Below are 22,371 nucleotides of genomic sequence, written 5' to 3'. Positions count from 1 at the left end.
ATATAATTTTTCTATCAAACCATTCATTTCTGGACTGTGATCCAAGTAATATCTTCTCCATAACTTTAAACAACACTGAGTTACTGAACTAAAGAAATGCCTTCTAATGAAAAGCACAGCATGGTAGTCTCGAAGTATCAAAAACAGTAGCAGTCTGAGTTTATTGTAATGGAAAACGTTAGGTTTTACCTACCAAAAAAGAGTAATAGACTTGTTAAAAAACGACAACAGTCAATTTTAAGAGATTTATTAAAGCATCTTATCACAAAGATGAAAACACGTACAAACCGGAAACATGCAACTATCAGCTTCCACAGTCAAGTTAAAATGTTGCGTCTTTTTCCTGTTTTCATAGCTAAAAACTTCGGACCTTATACCCAACTCACTCACCCTGAATATCTTACTCATTTCTCCTAAAAGTATCCAGGGCAGCCAATAACCGAAATGCGAGCTATTATATAAAGAAAGTGCAAAGTTAAAAAAGGAAATGTATAGAGAACACCCCCTCCCACCCCCCAGTGAAAGGCAAACAATGGCACTTTGCTCTTGCTTATCCCGGATTGTCTTCAAAACCTACTAAAATGTAACAGACTTAACAAAAACCCAACTTTTAATAGATGTCCAAAGAGCTTGTTAGTGTTTGAAAATAAATGCTTAAACAAAGGAAAAGGTAGTTTATATCAAAAAAGTCTGAAGAGCCCTGTATTGCAGCATTCTGTAAAATAAACAAGACAAAAAGCTGGTATAGGGTTTATTGACAAAGGCAGAGTGTCCTCAGGCAGGTATGTAAGGAGGCGGCGGTTCTTTCTCAGGCATCTTCACTGCCATTTCGTAGGTTGGCAAAACATACTGAGGAGAGAAAAAAACTCTTATCAGGCTCAATGCTCCTTTAAAGTCCCACTTGGAATAATTCAGCTGTCAGACTTCTACAAGTGGGGGCATATGAACCCAGAGAGAAGAGCAGGAGAAACTGTCAGCTAAGTAGTTCCTGAGTGAGGACTGACTAGTAACCTGGAGCTTCACATGCCACTGCGACACCTGGTCTAAGACTGCTAGAGACAGTGAAGGGAAGGAAGGAGGGATGGAGGGAGGAAAGGAAGGGCAATATATTGCTTCTGAACTGACCCTGAGGGGCTACCAAAACACCCTGAGAGGAAGCATGTGCCTCTGCTTCCCCTGCCCTCCCCACGTGACTAATACAGTAACCAGTGGTGCCAACTACACCCCAGGCAGTAGAGAGCCCAGTATAAGGGTCCCGCTGACCCACGCTAAAGGAAGTCACCAATCAGAGGCTGGATCCTGAGTTCACCACCATCTACAGTCAAAGCATCAAGTACTCGTATCATTTCTCCCGGGGAAAGGGAACGTCTATGTAGAATAGCATTCTAACCTGATTCTCAGCGTGACAGGCTAGCCCTGCATGGGCCACGTCCACTCTACATGCTAAAAACCTGGCCAGAGTAGAGCAGCAACCAGAGGGCCCCAAGAGTTAAGCATCCCCCAAAGATTCATGGAACCCATTCATTCACATCCCCAGAGACAATCAGCTTCTCTTTAGGGTTACACACATGGTTTCTGAAAGCAAAACCAATTAATGGTACCTCTGTCCTCAGAAGCTCCAGAAGCCACAACCCTGGCATGGGTCACACTGTTGCTTCCTGTCTAATCTCCCCCCAGAATGCAATACTCTTGGAAACCACTTATGACTCCAACCTAACACCCAACGTGAATGAGATCAATACTGCAGGCTGTCTCTTGACCATATACCCAGGATTTCAAGCAGAAAATGCTCAATCTTTGTGGATTTAGACTGTTCATGCCTTAAACCGGTCATGGCATTAAAGTGAAAGTCAAGACCTAGGTTCTCGAGAATGCTCAATAATGGCTAGCCAAGTTTAAACCCAGTAGGAGGTCGGTCACCTGCGGAGGTGCTTCGAAGGCAGGGTACACAGCAATCTCCGGTGTGTTTCTGTTGTTGATGTATTTATAGCAGTTCCAAACACAGTTGATTAGATAAGCCTAAAAGAATTCAAACAGAATTTACAAACACTAGAATGCAACAGACCACATGTTCTAAGGCAGGGCACTTCTAATGCTCCCCCCACATTCTTCTACAGAGAAGGAAACTGACATCCACCTGGGCCTAGCACAGGCCAGGCACCATCCCCACTTGCTCCCACCTAAACGTCACAAGTTTTAGGGTTTGTTTTTTTAAATCCTCATCTGAGGGAGGGAGGAAGAGAAACATCGACACTGGAGAGAAGCATCGACTGGCTGCCTCCCAGATGCGCCCAGCCTGGGGAGTGGATCCCACAACCCAAGTCTGTGCCCACCGGCAATGGAGCCCACAACCCTTCGGTCACCGGATGATGCTCCAACCACACCAGCCAGGGCTGATGTCACAAGGTCCATCATCACCATATCACAGAACACCAGAGCTGGGGCTTCAGGTCTGAAACCAGTGTGCTGAAGACGGTCCGTTTCTGAACCGCGGGGATTTGAGCCGACTTTCAATCCAGATCATAAACCACTTCAAAAAATACGGTGACCCTTACTTAGTAAGGGTTCCAGCGTTTCCAACCACTCTCTGAACACAAGAGGGAGGACATTCCCCAGACACCCTCCCTACTTTGTGTCAAAATCAACACTGCCACTTACTGTGAACTCTACGGGGATAAAGCAATGGGAGGTTTAGATGGGCAGAGTCACAGTCCTACAGGCCCCCAAATGTTCAGCCAGAAACTCACCTTAAAAATAATGAAGGAGACAAGGAACAGAAGAACAATGGACACGAGGCAGCTGGAGTCCAATGCCAGGAGGTCATCTTTATACGGAAAATCAGGCTATTAAGAAAAAAATGAAGGGGATAAAGAGACAGAACAGAGAGGATTTTTAGGACAGTGAACCTGTTCTGTACAATACTATGAATACCCATCATTATTCATGTGTCCAAATCAAGAGAGTGTCCACCAAGTATGAAACCTAATGTAAACTGTAACCTTTAGGTGACAGTGACGTTCACAACTATGACCAATGTACCACTGTGGTTTGGGATGGGGCCAGTGAGGGAGGCCATGGGGGTGGGGGCAGGGCATATATGGGAACTCTCTGTACTGTGTTCTGTTTTGCTGTGAACTTAGAACTGCTTTAAGAAATGAAGTTTATTAAACACATACACACATGTTAACTCAGCCATAGCACTTGCATTTTGAGGTGACCTAGAAGAGCATGATATGAACACAAAAAGGGCAACAAAGTCAGAACTGATATTCTAATAAAAACTTACAATAAACAATTTAATTCAACGTTCTTTTAAAAGCCTCCTCATTAATGCATGTTTTTGATCACTTAAAATACATTTGTTTGAATACTCAGAATATTCGTAAGGGACTAAATTAAGCTCAGTTTCTTCTATTTTAAACATCTTTCTGGCCTTTGGAAAAATACTATCTCCTGTATAGAACTCCAAATTTGTCCCTGGGTCACTGAGTCGGCAAGGGCTGATGTTTGTATCTGTTCCATGGGCCAGTTCATTCAGGATTTACAGGCTGGCCGACGGAGGAAGCACCTTCCAGGCTGAGAGACCAACTGAGTGAAACAAGGAGAAGCCAAAGAGGCCTGTGAAAGGAGAGTAGAAAATTCGTTTTTATGTTCCTCTACATAGCTCATTTAATTGTTTTAAATTTACACGTTCTTAATGGGCATGTCAACTCCAATAATCTTCCATTTTCATAAAAAAAAACAGTACAAAGAAATCTCAAAGGACTTTTAAAAAAAGGAGAGAGAAGAAAGAAATATCCACACACCAACCCCAAACCCTAGCCAAGTGTTCCTTGGGGACAAAATTGTTGTTTAAGCCTTCCTCTATAAATAAAAAGGGCAAACACAAAAAGGGAACCAGCTCACGGGGGGAAATGCTATGATTTTATTCAGAAGACGTGCAATGTCCCAGCCCGAGATGCCACGATCAGCGAAAACCGCCCTTAGAAGCTGCTACCAGACGGCCGGGCCCTGGCGGACCCTCTGCAGCCTCACCACCCGCTGTGTGCCTGCCACCGGTCACCGCTAAGTCCCCTGGGAGCCCGATCCTCCCACTCCCAGGCGTCTCTCTCACCTGGAACACCTCTCCTGTCCCTTCCCTATCTTTGTTCCTACGCGGAATTTAGCCTCGCTCCCCAGCCCAGGAGGAGCTGGGTTTTTACACCTGTGTAACACCACTCACAGAGCGTCCTGCACGCTTCCATCCAATTCTAATTCAGTCGACTTCCAGTCAATTTCCCAATTCCCTCACGGAAAAAAAAGTGCATTCTACCGACGAATCCCCAGGACCAAGCAGAGCCCCCCCCCACACACACACAAGAAGCCATCGACAAATTTTTTCTGAATGAACAACAAATCTGGTGGTATGCAAAATGGACCAGGCTAAAAATCTGAAAGTGGGGAGAACATTCTTAAAAGATAGAATTCTAAAAACGGACTTGCATTTATCTGGACCCCACAGTTCCTTGTAGACCCTCCTCTGGCCCCGAGTGTCCCCTGCCCCTCCACCACACAGCACTTAATCTGAGCTCCTCATTTATCACTGAGCTGTGACAGAGTTCATTAATAGGTCACACGCTCCTGTCTTGACTCCCCAAATTCACGGTTAACTTACTGCTGCACATAGGTGGGGGAGGGTATTTTTATATCTATACCATTCACCAACAGTTAGCCTGAAACGAAATAAAGGATCTAGGAGGCATTCGACTACTTGTTACGAATACCTACAAAACAGAAAGCTAATATTTTAATGAGTGCCAACTAAGTCAAATTATCAGTCTTTTAGTTTACGCAAAATAAAAATCAAGCTACTCCTTAAATTTTACAGTGACCATTTTAAGGGACTTTTACTATTGGATTGTCCCAATGGTATGGCAAGAAGATACTCTATTTTCATACCAGTTTCAACATGATGGTTAGGAACAGTGATGTTATTTCAGAACACTTTAAAAATAAAGAGGGTTGGTTAAAATAAAAATAGTACCTAAAACTGACTCAGAATATCAACTTAAATGTCTTACTTAGAATAAAAAAAGGTTAACTCGCATCCGCACTTACCAATTGATCCAGATATTCTTTGATTCTCGGCAAGTAAGTGAGAGAGCTGATGGCGACCAGGCAGCTGAGGACGAAGTCGAACAGCCGGTAACAGAAGAAGGGAATGAGCCAGCCCACTTGGTACTGAAGGAGAAAAGTGACCGCGACATCGCATCACATCCTGGAAAGCACTGAGTACTGCTCAGTAAAGCTCAGACTCCGAAAGTTGAACACACAGAATACTTACAGAAATTGCTCCATATACCAGCATTGAACTGATTATGAACATAAGAACGGAGACAGCAAAAAGAACACAGGCATTATCTAAGAAAACAAAAGCCAAAATCTAATTAAGCTATCATATAAAAAGAACAAAACTCCTCACGACAAGTAACATTTTGAAGCTAGCTTACAAACATCTAAGAATTTTTAAGATTGGCTATGAAAGAAATCTAAGGCCAAGAGGGTTAAAAAAAATCTGCCTCAGCATTAAGTAATGAAGCCTAAGAAATTCATACCTTTGTTTTCTTGTTTGTTGAACTGCTACAACTCACTGACACTTACTAAGTTGGCATGTGAACCAGGTACCCTGCTGGGGAGACAGATCCCTGGCAGGGGGTCTAAGAGGGCAGATCATTACAATCCAATGTGGCAGGTGCGACAATGGAAGCCGAAAAAATCAGCTTTGCCTGGAGAATCAGGAAAAACTATATAACATAAATAGCACACATTGGATCTTGTGAGATGAGCAGGGTTCATCTGAAGGGCAAGATGAACTTGGTGATTTGACTTATTTGGTATATTTGCTTCAAAGACACACGTATCAAGCAAAGAAAGGGCTACAGATGCCCCCTCTTGGCTTAGGTAGAACACACAACCTGAACTTCAAGGCTGTCCACTGATTAACCCCCTCTTCTCCATCCCAACACCCAAACTCACTGCTCTGTATCCCTTCACCTTGGCTTCGTTGCTAATACTGTAACGAGTGCCAAATTATCATTCTTTTGTTTACTCAAAACAAAACTCACACTACTTACATTTTACAACGGCAATTTTAAGGGACTTTTAATATTAACATATCCACATGGTATGGTAAGAAAATTCTATTTTCCTCTTACTAGTTTCAAACATGGTAATAAGAATAGTGACATTATTTTAGAACACTTTAAAAATAAACAGGGTTAGTTACAGTAAAAATAGTACCTAAAACCGACTCTGAGTATCAACTTAAATATTTTACTTAGAATAAAAAGTTCTCTGTTCAACTCCTTCTCAGATTGTTCCCTTTCTCCACATTAATCACATCCACGAATTTTCTCATAAAACATCCAAGTAGTTTATAAAAATACTAAAGCACACGTAACTTGGTGAGTTTCTTACTACAAACCTAATGTTGATTCTGAGACTCTGGATCGATATCAAGAACGTGAAGGCACTAACGACCAATGACTAGAGTCACTGCTGAATATCATGTTCCTGGATGCATGTCACTCACCATCCTGTCACTCGGCAGTACAAACGTCACCAGTACCTGGCACTACACTAACCTTTCCTGGAGGATGGGGAGGGGGCCTAGATGTTAAGGGTTTAAAGGGCTCCCTGCCGCAGTGTGCAAAATGGCACTTAGAGGGGACAGTTTGGTAAGAACCTAGAAGAAAACCTAGATATTCAAATAATCCGCTTTTAAGAATCTATCATGGAAGACTACCCACTTATTTTGGTTTCTTACAGCATTAAAATAAAGTGAAGTTCCAGGCCTTCTATTGGAGCAACAAACAGCAAAATGGGGAGAAATCAAGTGGCAGATGGGAAATGCATTTAAAGCCCAAACAAGAGATACTCTGGTATTTGTGAATCAATAAAGCAAACAAGTATGAAGGCCAGATGCCCACATACGAACCTCAGTTTCCACTCATCACGCATTCAGGAACCTCCTTCAGGGAGTAAAGACGCCACTAAAAATAAGTGTTTACCCATGCGCAAGGTCAGTAAAAATAAGGATAACATTTGCACCTGAAAAACAGCTTGCATATGTTGCAGCAGTATTCCAGATACACTGTGTACAAAACCTGTTCAGTTGATAAAAAACTAACCACAAACCCTATTATTTAAAATTGATCATCAGGCCACCCATCAGAAATTAACTGCCATTTAACACTGGCTCTGTAGTTAAGTCAAATTTCAACTTCCAAAGGAACAAACTATCACATGACCAAAAACTATGCATTTTTCATTGTCTCAACAAAAAGGGCTATTGAAGAAATAATAAAAACTGGTGACGAATACATCTGATTCCCTTCACAGCAGGTGCAACACTCATGCAACACGCACACACTTGCGACCTCGCCCCCGTAGCCCGGGCCGTGGCTTGGAGCCTGCGGGACGACCTGCAGGAACCCCGCTAACCCTGGCTTTTCCTACTCCCTGACTTTGCGAGAAACACGCGTGACAAGGGAACAGCCTGGCACAAGTAGGTTCAGTGACATCTGACAGCCTCAAGTACGATTTTGTAAATACCAAGGACGGCCGTTAGAAGCTAACATTTTATTTACCATTCTAGCCTGGCTTTTTAGTGGAAACAGACTACACTCAAAAGAAGAGTCTGAAGGGATGTTTCCAAAGTTCCTGGTAGTGCTTCTATCGCATTTGATGGCAAAATTAAAAGATTACACTGCATCTTTGAGAAGACAACCAGGACACTTATTTTTTCCAAGAGGAACTTTGAAAGCTGTGAACAGTCCTAGTGTTTTCAGTGGCTGACGGATGCCCACGCGATGCCATGGGACACCCCGAAACAGAGTCAGCCCTGTGGGCCACGGGTCATTTAAATCAACCACTGAATTTTTTAAAAAGCGACTTCATAAATGGTGAGGTCATAAACGTAACGAAAAAGCCAATAATTCTAAAAAGAAGCACTAAGATCCTGTAATAGTATGTACGTAACATATTCAGGTGAACTGGGAATATTCTTCTGAAATGAAAAATTTTTTAAAATCAACATACAGGAATTATTCACACTGAAAAGTCTGAGGCATACTTTTCTGTTCAAATATTAAATTTCTAACATAATTTATAATAATATAAAATTCTAACTACAATTTTTCTACACCCAGATTATAGAGGAAAATAAATAATGAAAATACTGCTATCAGGGAATAAACAGGTTTAAAAAGATAATTTCTATAAATGTCCTAGGGTTACTCTTTTAATTCCACTGTTTAGTATTTCTTCATCTAAAAGAAACAAATTTAGAATTGTGACCCTAAGCAAAAGATACCACCAAGGATTCCAACAATTCCTCCTTGTATGTTCCTGTGTCTTCCTGTAACTCCTCCCTCCCTCTGACCCCACGGCACCCAACAGGAGCCCAAGTTCACAACACCCACCCCTCAACAATCTCCCAGTGGCCTGCTACACTTTCTGGCTAAAATGCTCAATTATAACCCTCACTGATTATCTTTGAAAAACCCACAAAACACTTCTCTGCCTCAGCAATAAGAGTAACTCAAACATGATTAATCCTCTTCTAAATAACAAGTTGTGTCTGTGTGTGTGCATATACGCCATTAGCAGGAGACACTGCCAACTGAAAACATACCCGCCATTCTCTCAGTTGAATAGTAATTGCCAATGACTTCATACTGAATGTTGACAGACGGCATCGAGTTTGGGTGAGTTACCTCCACGGTCAGCAAAATTGCCATCAACAGGTTTACCACCTACAAAAGACATTATTTTATCAATTATATTATTAGTCAGGAAGCAGCCAGTCTTCAGCACAATCTTGAGATGTTGTCCATACGCAAAATTTTTTAATTAAAGACATAAAACTGGAGACTACCTGTGAGATAAAATATGCAATACCACTCTTATAGTTTTAGATGAATATTTCATAAAGTTAAAGTATTAACTTAATTGTTACATATCAAAGATAATGGATTGATCTGATTCAACACAATAGAAACTAAAAATAAGGGATCATTATAAATCGTTCGTATTCACATATTTATATACTAATCTCAGAATTTCTGGTTTTGAAGAAGCTATTTCAGCTAATATACTTATCCAGGAGGGATGGGCAGATAACCAGAGGGGTGGGCAGAAGTGGTGGGTTTACAGTTGTTCATTTGGAAAAAGACATGGAGATTAATATTATTATAAGAGCTTAATTAATGCAAAAGAACGCCACTCACAACTATAAATCTACTTTTGCTGACCTCTGTGTCAGACAGGCCTGTGAAACCCCTTCAAAATACTCCCATCCAGAGATAAAGAACTACTCGTTCTTGACTATTAAAGACTAAAAAGCTTTAAAGACTTTCCGAGCTCTGCCTGTGTCACTGAACTAGCACTGACTGGTCTAAATTCTACCCTGGGAGATAATCTGCTCCCCCTTTGGGATAAGTGCCCCTCCAACACCCAGCAGCAGCTGACACATGCCTCCAAACACGTCTTTTCCAGAATAAACACTCAGGCACTCAACCTGCTGTTGTCCCTCCCAGCACACTGCCCCGCTAGCTCCTCTTGGCTCTCCTGCCTATACACTGCCCCAGTGTACTGGGCACACCATTAAAATGAACTAAGCCAAGCCTGGAGAGGACTACATGGGGGGTCTCAGCTCCCACATCCAGCTACCAGTTTCAATTTATACAGCATGAAATCACACTGGCCCAAACTTCCTGAATGGAGTTAACTCCCTAAAATCCCTCATTCCTTTTCACCCTCGGTCGATTCCACTAAGCAACCACCTGTGCCTGTACTGTGGCCTTCAGAGGTCCAAACATAAGGCCTCACATACATCTGCAATCGAATGTCATCTTATCACACTCTTGCCTATTGAGATTTTTTCAACTTACTGACACCCTAAGACTTCCCATCTCGCAGCACCCTGCGTGTGAAGATATAATCAGCATTTCCCTCTGCATCACCAGCAAGAGAACAGGGGGAGGACAAAGCTACACTTGAAGACAATTCTTTATCTGATCCAGAGGAACAACTTCAGACTCTGTCAATAACCTCGCTGAAAGCCCATCATAATAATCTGGTGAATTTCCCGGGTGGTGGAGTGGGGTCCGCAACTCCACTTGAAAAGGAAATATTCATGCCTCTAGTTTTCAGCTCCAGTTTCCTTTCCTTTCCTTTAAGTGCTTAAAACAGTGATGTTAATGATTTCACAGAGAACCCCTAGAACTGGAGTCAGGCTTCCCTATCTCAAGTTCACAGAAACTGTCCTCTTCCCCTTTTCGGAAAATCTGAACATTTGATACTTTCAAGAAATGTGTGAGTCTTATCAGTAGTATTTTAAACGAACTCTTTCCTGTCCACCCTGAATGATAAGTTTTATCAGGGCTTAAATTTTCCTGGAGGTGTTTACCAGTTGAAGGAATTACACATTCTAGATGAGCAAATCCAAGTTTTTATCTTTAAGGAAGATAAGGTTAGGTGATCTAAACAATGTCACAATATCAAGTACAGAATCAACTAATATTTCTGAAGATACGCTATATACCAAGTACAATGACATACGTCACTTATTTACGTAAGTGAAGTGACTTATTTACGTTGCAGGTGGGGAAACGAAGGTTCACAGCGGCGCAGTAATCCACGTGAGTTCACTAAGTGGAGAGGATGCAGCCAGTACACGAATCTGATACTTCAGAAGACAGCCTGCCTCTTCGCACTACATTCCTAAGCAACTCCGTTCGGGGGTCTCTCCAAAAGCAAACCCATTATTCAAGGATATAAAATATGTATACTTAACTCTCCAAGTAAATGTTTGGTAACATGCCTTTCCCCCTTGCACCACTCAAAGGCGAGGTACTTACCCCTCAACTCCTGAAAGGCCTTAAAAGGGAAAATCACGTTTGCAGAAGATGGCCCCCAGGTGAAGGCTGACTTTTTAATTGTCCGTTGTCATTGCAATGGTGTGACCAGTGTATATGGTGTTAAGGGTATGAGTTCATATGAGTAGATGACTTCATTACTGAACAATCAGATGCATCTACTGAGGTTATACATTCTGTTTAAGGAAATCAGCTTGGAATCAATTCAGCAAACTTTGTTAAGCACAATATAGTCACAGTTAGAAAGCTCTGAACAAAGAAACAATCTCATGTCAAGAAAAACATGCAAACTCAATTCCTAAATGAAGGAAATAACACACTCAAAATACTTAGAAGTCCAATTCCCTTCTTAAATATTTGTCTCACATGTGGGACTTATAAAAATGTCTTCTCTTCCATGGATAAGTCAGAATCATCCACTATTATTATCTTCTAGTATTTATGACACCTCAAATTTCAGTGTGAGCCGTACCCCTAAATAATAAAACAAATCATAGGTCTAATCAAAAGGACCAAGAAACGGTAAAATAAGTATCAGTGTTCCTTCATTAAAAGCTCACACAATTTTTCAAATCTTGAGTTCCTTACCCTCCATTAGGCCACCACATTTCATTAGGACCCAACTCACAGTTTAAAACACTAATCTGAAAAACCCACCCTTGTGACCTTAAAGATTCACCAGCACACACCTATCCTGTGCTCAAATATAGGCCCTGCGCTGTTCACTTTTGATTTCAGTTGGTATCTCTAAGTTCCATATAGCATTTTTCAGAAAGTACATAAAACTAATTTTATAGTCTTAGGTATAAAACTTCTCTGAAAATAGCAAGTATGTACAATTCCAGAATATTTTTTCCCAATTCACTTTTCCTTTTATTGTATTTAATGAAGAAAATCAACAAAAATGTAATTAAAACTACTTCTAAATCTAGTGTAATACGTAAAGTTACAGGACACAGCAACTATGCACTTGTGTTAACACCATGGGCAACGACACACCGGACACACCACTTAACGTGGGAATGGTGCTACACACTTGGTGGGTCAAACAACAGGGTCTGCATTATTTCTGAAAGCCTTTTGCCTTATATAAGTAAACAAACTGGAAATGCCAGCGTATTAGCTTTCACTTGTTTCAAAGAAACAACACCGGATCCACAAGCACTAGGCCTGGAGAGTTACTCCTCTTTGCTTTCTCATTTCACCGCCACATCCACACAGGAGATCACTCTGTGGACTGGTGTATGTTTTTTAATTATTATTCTTTACTATTCCCCCAGCGTACTTTGCCACGAGACTATAATTAAAGTGATGTGCTGGCTTCAGGGCACCCCAATAAGGGTCACGCAGGCAAAGAGGGGGGATCCATGGGGTGCCAAGGCTACAACTCCCCATGTGGGCAAAAAACCTCATCAGATAAAGATCAAAAGTAACTATCTTTAAATTCCTAACTAGTGAAGGGATTAAGGAAAAAACTCATATAGACAAATCAAGGTGACTTCCAGAGGGAAGGGGGAGGGGCGAGGGAGAAGAGGGTAAAATGGGGACCAATGGTGAGGGAAGGAGGCTTGACTCGGGGTGGTGAGCAGACAGTACAATATACGGATGATGTGTTATAAAATTTGACCCTCTGAAACTTATATAATTTTATTAACCAAGGTCATCCCAATAAATTCAAAAATAAAATAGAAAAAACTACCACAAAATGTTTAATTATAAAATTTATATTATAATGAAATGTACACTATAGGGTATGTTTTTGTTGTCTGCTCTCGTACAATTACAAATGAGTTATTCTTACTGGGTTTTTTGGTAAGAATATTACAAAACAATGATTCATTTAACAAAGGTCTAGTGATTACTTGGAGGGTTCTGTGAACAAGTTAACTACCACCGTCATTTTACGCAGTAGAACATATCAGCTTCCTCCTTCGGGGAGAACATCTGGAGTGGGGGGAAAATGAGAAAAAGCTAACTATACTAATGTGTACTAAGCACTTTTTAAAAGTACATGTAGGAAACCTTTCCAGGTACCAGTGAGGAAAACCAGATCCCTCTGGCTGGGAAGCAAAGAAAGTTTCACCAAGAAAACATTTTGAAAATGTTAACCATTTAGCTAACAATGAAAATAAGTTAACCCAAATTGGCAAAATGTTCATGGCTGAAGGTGGGTGATGAGTAATGGGAGATTTTTATACTATTTCACATTTTTGAAATTTTCCTTCATGAGGTTTTTTAAGAGTTGGGGGGAAGAACATTTTGGGGAGAAGAAACGGCATCTGCAAAGCCCAGAGGCACGGAGCAGCGTCTGCGAGGAGAGGGACTATCTCTGCAACACAAACAAGCCATTAGTAAGTATGTCAAGGACCAGGGTGAGGGCCGGAAAGGAATGCAGCTTCAGGAAACCTGTCTTCACTTCTCCCCCTGCTACCTGACTTGAGATGGTTTATGTTGGAGACACTCACAAAAAAATGGGCCTCATGTTACACAGACGATAGAGTTCACCCTTTCCCAGGGAAAGACAGATCATTTCAAAATCAAGTACGTTGCCAAATGAAATAAAATCAGTCATACGTGAAATCTTTCCAAGACCTAAAATCATTCCAAATGCTCAAAACGCCCTCTCGTAGCACACTGTCAACAATGGAGGGGGCGCCTCGGAGGGATTTTCAGCCCATCTCCAATCATTCAATACACGACATTACTCGGTGAATATACCACACAAGCAACTGTTGTTTAATAGTCATGTCTTCAAGTTCTTTAATAAATGGGGGAGAAAACAGTTTTAGAAATGCCAAGATTTAAACTGGAGCTCATCCTGAAACTTCACATATCACTTAACCAAGTATTAAGTCAGGCACGCCGCATTCAAATCTAAAATGCCCAAGACTAACACCTCGAGCCCAGTGCACATCACTGACTCTGGCTTCTCTACGTCCCACTGCACTACTCAGTACCATACACTTAATACTTTATATGTATATAGTGTTACAGGTGCTTTAACACCAGGCCAGGAGAAGCAGTTGCTAGAAAGCAACGACTGGATATCAGATACTAAGTCACTGATATGCTGTCTGGACTCAGCAGGTGGGAGGGGCTGCAACTCTGGGTTCCAAACAACACAGAGGCAACCTGAAGAGAATCATAAATATCCTCCCACCTTAAATACAGGGGATTATCGGGACAAGGAGGTTGGAGAGAGAAGATAACACTCCACCTCGCTATGCCCGAGTTTTTTCTCGTCTTAGTAAAGGAGCTTCTGGCAACAAAATGCACTGTGTGAACACCTCCTTTGCTTAGTGTATCATATTACACTTTTCTCTAGCTAGTCTCATTTTCTAAATGTTACGCGCCTCCCCAAATAGTCCCTGTATTACTAGGACACTGAAGCCACACTTTCCAAAGTCACCAGCAGTATTGCAACCAAGAAAACAATGGCCTTTTCCAGTCCTTAATCTGATTAGAATCTCACCACTTTATCCTTCCCCTTTGTTAATGTGGCTTAAGTTTAATTTTGCAGGTGTGCTCCAAAGTTCTTTGTAATACCATAAAAATCTTGAGGACAGGCGTCATGTTCAAGCCAAGAAACATCTGTGAGCAACATGTGGCGGGTAAAAAGAATACAAAAGATTGGTGACCTAAGATTTACTCTTCTTCAATACCCGCCACAGCCCTCTGTCCACTGTACATGACCAATAAATTTCTTAATTTAACATTAACTAATGTAAGCAACTTGTAAGTTCTACTAACCAGAAAAGTCCGTGCACAGTAAGAGCAGCTATAGCTAAAGCACGAGAAAAATTGCAGGTGTGACAAGTTTCTACATCAAGTGCTTCCGAGGGGAAGAGATTTAAACACCTCATTCCCTATTTTGGGAAAAATAAATGCACTCTGTCAAGTTTTCCCTCCCTGAACCCTGAGTTTTGCTGTTTGTTAATTCCTACTTTTCCCTGCGATCCCTTACATTTTTATGAGCTGAGCCCATAGCATCAAAAAAATCTGCCCTAGAAAGAAAACCAGCCAAGTACATTCAGAGAGTTGAAATTGGGATGATGGCTATTTCCTCTTGAGAAGTTAAAAATCCTTTGTTCTGCGAATGGAGCAAAGAAGAGAAAGTCTCCATTTGCAAGCAAGAGACCTAGACTACTGGACACCCCTCCTCTCTTCTCAGTTAGAGGAGGAGGGAAGGCCATCTTCTAGGCATGGGGGAGGCAGGGTTGGGTAATAAGAGGCTTGAGTACTCTGAAGACTTGAATTATTCTTCTAGGGGAACAAAGGCAGACGTAAGAGCAAACAAAGGAATTAAGTCTCATACCCATAGAAAAACTGATTCGAAATAAAAGAAAGAAATCCAATGGCTGCTATTGTCATTTACTGATCAATGTCCAGTATTACAAATCAGTTAAAATACAGAATAAAGTTTTTTCAGGGAAATTCGATATTAACTACACCAATAAGATGGTAATTCTGGATATAAAGGTACAGGAAATATTAAACTTAGAAACAAGCAAATAAGTCTGCGCATTCAACTTTTGTTGTTTTTTTCTAATATTCGCCAATGCAGCAAGGCTGTAAAAACAGGGCAGGAAGAAATAACAAGATCAGACAGTCCCCTGGGCGGAGGGAGGGGGCAGGCATCACTATCTGCCTAACTGAAGATGATTCTCATCTGGTGTTTGTCCAAACAGTAATGATTTCAAGGCACTGGGTAGGGAAGTAATGGGAACAGAGAAAGGCAAAAAGAATGTCTGTGATAAAGCTCTCTCCCTTTTAAACTGAAGTCCTCAGAAACTGTGCAGTGTCACTAATGCCACAACCTCCCACACCAAAAAATAAATCACAAAGTCATTAGGGAAAGTGGCCACGTAGATCATGAGAGAAGTTTGTCAAAAGCCTCTGAAAAGCCATCACAGCCTAAAGCTGCCTAAACAAAACCACGTATTTAAAAGTCACAAGTTACTAGCTTCAAAAAGTACGCATACTGGAGATGATAGTAAGAAATAACGAAAAATATTACTAGCGAACCATGCATCAATAACGTTGCCAACTTGATTATGACATAGAATCACATAGGCCTTGAAACCCAGGGAATGCTAGTCTATGCAGTCAGAATAGATAGAACAGGCTCTCAAAAAAGGATTCTTAAAGAAACGGATTGGGTCTGATAGGAAAAGAGTCGGGGTAGCGCTACACCGAAGCAGATGGAGTGTAAATCCCGACAAATGGTACTGCCGCTGAGAGAAGCCTTCCTGCCGAAATTACAAACATTCTAACAAATAAGGTCAAGGAACCAGACTGCGTTGCAAACTGGACCTTTTCCCTTCCCTTCAGGCTAAACAGAACATCGAATGGGCTGCATTTAGCATTTATTTAGGTCCGTTTCTAATTGTTTCGTTGGGGGGAAACAAATCCAGGGAGCAAAAAAGGGTTGGGGGAGGGGGTGGTGCTTCAGATCACGGAAGTAAAAAAGAGCTGAAATCTGGTAATTTCCAGAACTTCCCACCAAAACCCAACGCTCTCATTTTCCCCCGCCCCCCGTCCGCCCACAACGCCTCTGCCTTTCCCAACCCCCAGTTTTCCTCTAACTCTAGCCAAGAAACAATCTCCCTAGTCCCACCCGCACTCTGATTCCTGGACACAGTCCCCTCCCTCAAACTGGAGCACCCTGGAAAGAAGCTCCCCCACACCTTCTCGCCCCACCCAATACCCCGTTTTCAGTCCCAACCCCCCCGCCCGCCACACACACACACACACACACACACGCACACATGAAACACTCCCTTCCTTTCAGACTGGGACGCCCCATCACCCGCTCATGCGCATTCCCCCCGGGCCCTACCCTCCCGCCCCACCCGTCCTTACCATGTACCAGGTCCCCAGGATGATCGTCCCAGTGCGGACATGGCAGCAGCCGCAGCACCGGGTGCTGTAGAACCGGTCGCTGCGGCTCCGTTTGAAAGTCATGGACACCATTGGGAATCTCGCGGGCCTTGTTCTTGGCCGGGACCCTGACAAAGGCTTTGAGCCCAAGCGGTGAACCCAGCTAGCTCTGTCAGAGTGTCCAAAACCAAAAGACGCGTCTTCAAGCCCGCCCCCGGCCCGGGTCCCAGCCAGAGACTTCGCACCTGCGCACTGAGAACCGAGCGCCGCTCTCGCGCGACCTCGCTTTACCCTTCTTTCTCCTCCTTCCCTGAACACAAGCCAATGGAGAGCTGGAAGCTGGGAGGACTCTACTTCTGATTGGAAAAACTTGGAGATTGACAAGACGTCAGGCCCAATCAGAAGTTCAACTCGCCTCAGCTCGTGAGGGTGAGGACTGCTGCGGAGGCCTAGGGTGGTTGGAGTTGGGTGTAGCTTGGTAGGTCACTATCTCCGCAACCACAAAACAGGCATTTAATAGAAAAAAAGGAGAGAGACAGGACGCAAAGCTGGCAGAAAGGGCCGAAGGACTTTTCTGAGCGACACCTTTGCCAAGAAGTGCTTCGGGGGCGGCTGCTCACGTGACTTTTGCGCACAGCTCATTATTGGGCTGGCTGGGGGCGGGGCTAATGTCTGTTCCTGGGCTCTCTCTGCTAGGGCGGAAATTGGCTTCCTGGAGGGGTAAAAGATCAGGTTTCCTTTGTTCCTCAGGACTGTTCAACTCTGCCGAAAGCAACTAAGAGGCAAGAGGATCGAGGGTAAAACCGGAAAGGCAAAGAGAACTGCTTAGGATTTGGGTGCTGGATGTTTACAGGTCATCAGAGTGATTTTTATAGGACAAATAAGTGGGTAATTGTCCTGTAAACTTGTGCTACATCTTAGTGGTCTCAATTAATGAGTAAATAAAATCTTTGACACGTGTTGATTTTGTATTGGTAAGAGATTTAAGACTTTTTCCTTTTAAAAAGTGTACTATTGAATTAAGAAATGTCCAAACACGTAAGGAATTTTTATAATATTTTATTTGAGCCAAACTGATGACACCGCTGGAAAGCAGGATCTCAAATGATCCGGAGTTTTGCAGTTTCTTTTATGATTTTTAAATTAAGGAAGGAATGTAAAGATTATATAAAGGTGGGAGAAAGCAAGGCTGAGATTGGATTACAGGATAGTAGAGACTGTTCTCTCGAGGGTAGTTACACTGATTTCAAAGGTGGGTTAACCGAGATGCATGAAAACAATGGACAAGGCTTGCTTAATGCAAAGAAACCTTTTACTTAAGTTCCATGCTGACTGTGGCTGTGCATTCGGACAAACCAAAGCTGTGAGTTCCATCCTGGGTCAGGGCACATACATGAAGCAACCAATAAATGCATAAATAAGTGGAACAACAAATGGATTTCTCTCTAAATTTTTTTTTTAAAAAGGTATATGCCTGGGTGGGAATTACCCACCAACACCTTCCCAGTAAGAAATTTATGACACACGGGGGTTACTCTTCCTAGAACCCTTTTTTATCCACACTATAACACTTTGGAAGTACTTTTTCTTAGGGAATAGAAAGGCCGCCTCCTCTGCCAAATGTATTCTTACCTGGAGAGACCACAATGAATTCAGAGTAAAGATTGCATTGGTACAGCTTCCATGAACACTGCCTGAAATTATAGATTGATTTGTTGATTATCTTCCTCACCTACTAAAATGTGAATTCTGGAAAAGCAGAGACTTTTTTTCCCACAACAGTGAAAGAATTACCCGTGGACAGTTTTCCCAGTTTGGATAATATTTCAAAATACCTGGGAGGCCATCATTAAAGCAAACTACGCTAAAGGATGGGGTGGTAGTAATTTAATTCATAATGAATGTGGGCGCTTTTCCACTTATCAACGAGTACACTATAATAACATCCCCTCCCCCCAAGAAAAAAAAGCACGTGGCCCTCACTATGTTCAATGCATGGACCACTGTTGACTTTGAATCATTACATCCTGATAACAACAACCCTATAAGGCAGGTACTTTTTTAAAAAAGATTTTACTTATTTATTTTTAGAAAGGGAGGGGGAGAAACATCAATGTGGGAGAGAGAGGTTGATCGGTTGCCTTTTGCACGCCCCCAACTGAGGGACCTGGCCCGGGACCCAAGCTGGTGCTCAGTCTGCTGAGCCACATCAGCCAGGGCAAAACAGTGCTTTTGTATTAATTCCATAGAGAAGTTAAATTACATGGCCAAGCTTACAAGGGCAGCAAGTGTCGGAACTGAGATTAAAACCTACCACACGAGTGGCTTCCAAACTGCCGCGTGGTGGGGTTACAGGAGGATATTTAGAAAAGCACTGACACCTGGGGCTACTCCCCCAGACGTTCTGGTTTAGTTGTTATGGAATCAGACCTGGGCATGGGGATTTTTTTTAAGTTCTCCAGGTTATGCTAATGTGCAGCACTGTAATTCCGTCTTGATATAAAATGTGGCCGACAAAAATTAGTACAATACAATAAAAAATAACGAGACTGATAAGATGGGGAAAGTTATCTGGTTTCTCTAAAAGCCAAAATCAATCCATATTCTAAGTCAGGTATGTTTAACGTGGCATCAGATCAGCTCTTAAGGTTTTCCTGGGCTAAGATGGTCTGTTCCAGGAACGGGATGGGGGACTGTGGCTAAGGGTCAATTACAGGAAAGTGTACACAGCTGTGGATTAAAGGGAGCAATATTATGGAGTTTTATCTGGATAGTTTTCATCAAATGTACTCACCATTTTGGGGGGAAATAAGGTGCTATTAGCAAAGAGCTTTTTTTTGTTGGGAAGTGGGCAGTATTTCTAGAAGAAAATAACTTAGAAACTTCCACAGGAAAAGAAATTAGGGTGAGTTCTTCAAGTAGCATAGTTTAACCTACTTTTCTCTTCCACTAAAGGCTTAGTCTTATTCACATTAGTTCAGCAAGTTTTTCTTGAGGGTTTACTCTACACCATGTAATGGGATACAAGCATGAACGAGACAGACCTGCAGCATCCCTTGTAGTTTTCATAGCCTAGAAGGGAGGGATGTTAACCAGCCGTTATGGTAGAGATAGCAGCTGCTATCACAGGTAATAAAGTGTGTTCGGAGCACAGAACAAGAATACAGGGCCTATCAGGTTAGGGTTCCCAGAGGAAGTGACGCCTAAGCCGATAGTAGGGAGAAAAAAACAAGAAGAGAAAGGGTGAGTTGAGGCAGAGGGAATAGTATGGAGTAGCATAAAAGAGAGAGAGAGAGAGAGAGAGAGTGTGTGTGTGTGTGTGTGTTGAGGGGGGTGTTGTATATGGCAGAAATGGTGCCTTTCTTGTCAGGGACTACATTTCCCAGGATCCCTTACATCAGATGGCTATAGGAATAGTCATTACCAATTAAATATGAGCAGAAATGATAGGTACCACAACCGAGTCAGGGCTTTCAAGATCTGAGAACTTAACTCTCCGCTTTTTTCACATAGCACCATTTTTACTTGCAAGAATGACTGACCAGCAAATAATACAATACAGGCGTGCTATTTGGTATTCAATTTCTTGAAAACAAATGAAATTAAGCCTGTTCTAACTGGAATATTTGTTGCCAGTGATAAAAGTGGGCTTTTAAAGAAAAATTATATCCACCACTGTGAGCTCGATGGTAACAGATTTTTCTGATGAGAATGGAAGTGAAATAAACTGTGATTTTTTTTGATGTTGTGTAATGTCAACATTTGAACATCTGCCTGACACAGTGAACCAACGTTTCCCAGATAAACAATGCCTAATGTCACAAAATTATGGGTAGTAAAAGAGCCAGTCAAAATATAAGACAGACCAATAACTTTTTGTGTAACAGTATGAAAAGTTCATTGGTATGGTTTCCTAGTCTACATTGTAACTGACTTTTGAGGAACAACCACTTACTAAGTTTTCAGGTAGATCCAAAGAAGGAAGCCTTCAAATATCTTAAAGTGCCAGTCAAAGACCCCTCCTTTTTCCAACTACATGTCTGGGTGCTAAGTTTTCCTGGTTTATTTCAACCAAAGAACGTAGCACAACAGACTGAATGCAAAAGCAGGTGTGAGAATTCAGCCAAACATTAAAGAGATTTCCATATATGATTTCATGTAAATATAAAATAATACCATTTTATTACTCTTGTAAATTTTAGAAAATGTAGTTATTTTTCTAAGAGTATGCCATGTTAACAGATAATAGATCTATTATTGCTATGAAATCAACTTATAACTATTTTAAAATTAATTTTATTTTCTAATATGATAACTATTCATAGCTATAACCCATATAATAAAAGCTCTTTGGTGTCCCCTCTAGTTTTTGAAAGTGTAAAGGGTTCTGAGACCAAAAAGTCTAAACCTAAACTTTCTAAACCACCGCCGTGGACAATGGTTATGATATTTGAAATAGAGATTTGGAAATCCTAAGGTCCGCCCTCAGCAGATTTTTTTTAACGGAAAAGGAAAATGTATTTAGGATTTTCAAAATTCTTAATACTGAAGGTTTATACAACTCTCACATTAACAGTTTAGATTGCTGGCTAATCCATGTTTGCCTCTTGTCAGGATCTGTTTTTTCACCTGTAAAATGGACATGAAGATGTGCTTCCCAATGAAGCTTTAATCTCTTTGCTCTGATGAAAGCAGAAGGCAATCATGCCTTGAAATATTTCTACTAAATATTTCATAATTGAATTACTCATCTCCAGCTCCTTAAGGTATTTCTTATCTGCTGATATTGGTAATTATCTCCTTTAGACAAAATAAACATGTGGTTTTTGTTTTTAATTGTTCCAAGGTATTGGAAGGAGTAATTAGTAAGTGTTGTCCAAGTACCTTGAAGATGAAAAGCACCCTGTAATTATCACCATGGGAAGACTACTTTCCATACACTTGGCTGAAATCACTACTGGGGCTGTATAGAATTAAATTTTAACCCTAAAGACTTCTGGTATGAACATGCTAACATAGATTTAGTACCTTCCTGTTTCTTCTGCTTTGAATCTTACAAAAACATAAAGAAGAATGACAAGTCAGTGAACTTGATGTTCAGCAAAAGTGGGAGTGAATAGCCATGACCTTCACAGTACAAATCCGGGCTGCTAAGAGCAGCTGAGGTTAGACAGAAGCCATAAAGGAGGAAGTGGGGAAGAACGAAAGGCTGCAGCGACAGCAGAGTCTAAAATGCGTCAGCAAACGTGTTTCCTAAGGTGAGGGACTCCCCTTGAAGGGAGGGTGTGTGCTTCCTCATGTCGATGGGTTTTGGCGAGCAGGAAGGGTGGCAGTAGCCCTCTGGGACAACTTGATCCACTATAAAGTCGTTGAGGAAGTGGTCTGCACAAATAATTAAATAGAGAAATCATAAACCAGGGCTCCCAAACTGGGTGGCTTACCCAACAGATATGTGTCTTACACTTCTGGTCTCAGAAGTCTGAGATCAAGGTGGCATCACCCACGCGAACGCCATTTCTGTTTTCTGCCCGCCCACCCTCTTCCTTCATCAGTGAGCCCTTAGGACATCAGA

General features: G+C 41.8%; 1 protein-coding gene across 1 annotated transcript; it reads right to left on the bottom strand.

Moving 5' to 3' along the window:
- Window positions 1-231: 231 nt before the first annotated feature.
- Window positions 232-17,063, bottom strand: LAPTM4A (lysosomal protein transmembrane 4 alpha). The gene is made up of 7 exons (XM_037035428.1): window positions 16,782-17,063; window positions 8,675-8,795; window positions 5,324-5,400; window positions 5,098-5,220; window positions 2,748-2,843; window positions 1,921-2,019; window positions 232-849 (listed from the first exon to the last, which is right to left on the bottom strand). Exons 1-7 carry the CDS (start codon window positions 16,890-16,892, stop codon window positions 775-777), a joined length of 702 nt encoding a protein of 233 aa, XP_036891323.1. The 5' UTR covers window positions 16,893-17,063; the 3' UTR covers window positions 232-774.
- Window positions 17,064-22,371: the final 5,308 nt, after the last annotated feature.

Source organism: Sturnira hondurensis, unplaced genomic scaffold (genome assembly GCF_014824575.4).
Source record: "Sturnira hondurensis isolate 20B ecotype Veracruz unplaced genomic scaffold, ASM1482457v3 Scaffold0022319, whole genome shotgun sequence".
NCBI classification, from domain to species: domain Eukaryota; kingdom Metazoa; phylum Chordata; class Mammalia; order Chiroptera; family Phyllostomidae; genus Sturnira; species Sturnira hondurensis.
The sequence above is the reverse complement of the archived record's forward strand: the minus strand, read 5'-3'. Positions and strand labels throughout refer to the sequence as shown.

What these genes read in the sequence shown, in the direction of transcription:
- LAPTM4A (XM_037035428.1), bottom strand. Translation starts at nt 16,892, where the DNA reads ATGGTGTCCATGACTTTCAAACGGAGCCGCAGCGACCGGTTCTACAGC. An exon ending in TCCTGGGGACCTGGTACATG is followed by an intron (nt 8,796 to 16,781) that starts GTAAGGACGGGT and finishes TGTCTTTTGTAG; the next exon opens with GTGGTAAACCTGTTGATGGC. An exon ending in TTCAACTGAGAGAATGGCGG is followed by an intron (nt 5,401 to 8,674) that starts GTATGTTTTCAG and finishes TTGTTTTCTTAG; the next exon opens with ATAATGCCTGTGTTCTTTTT.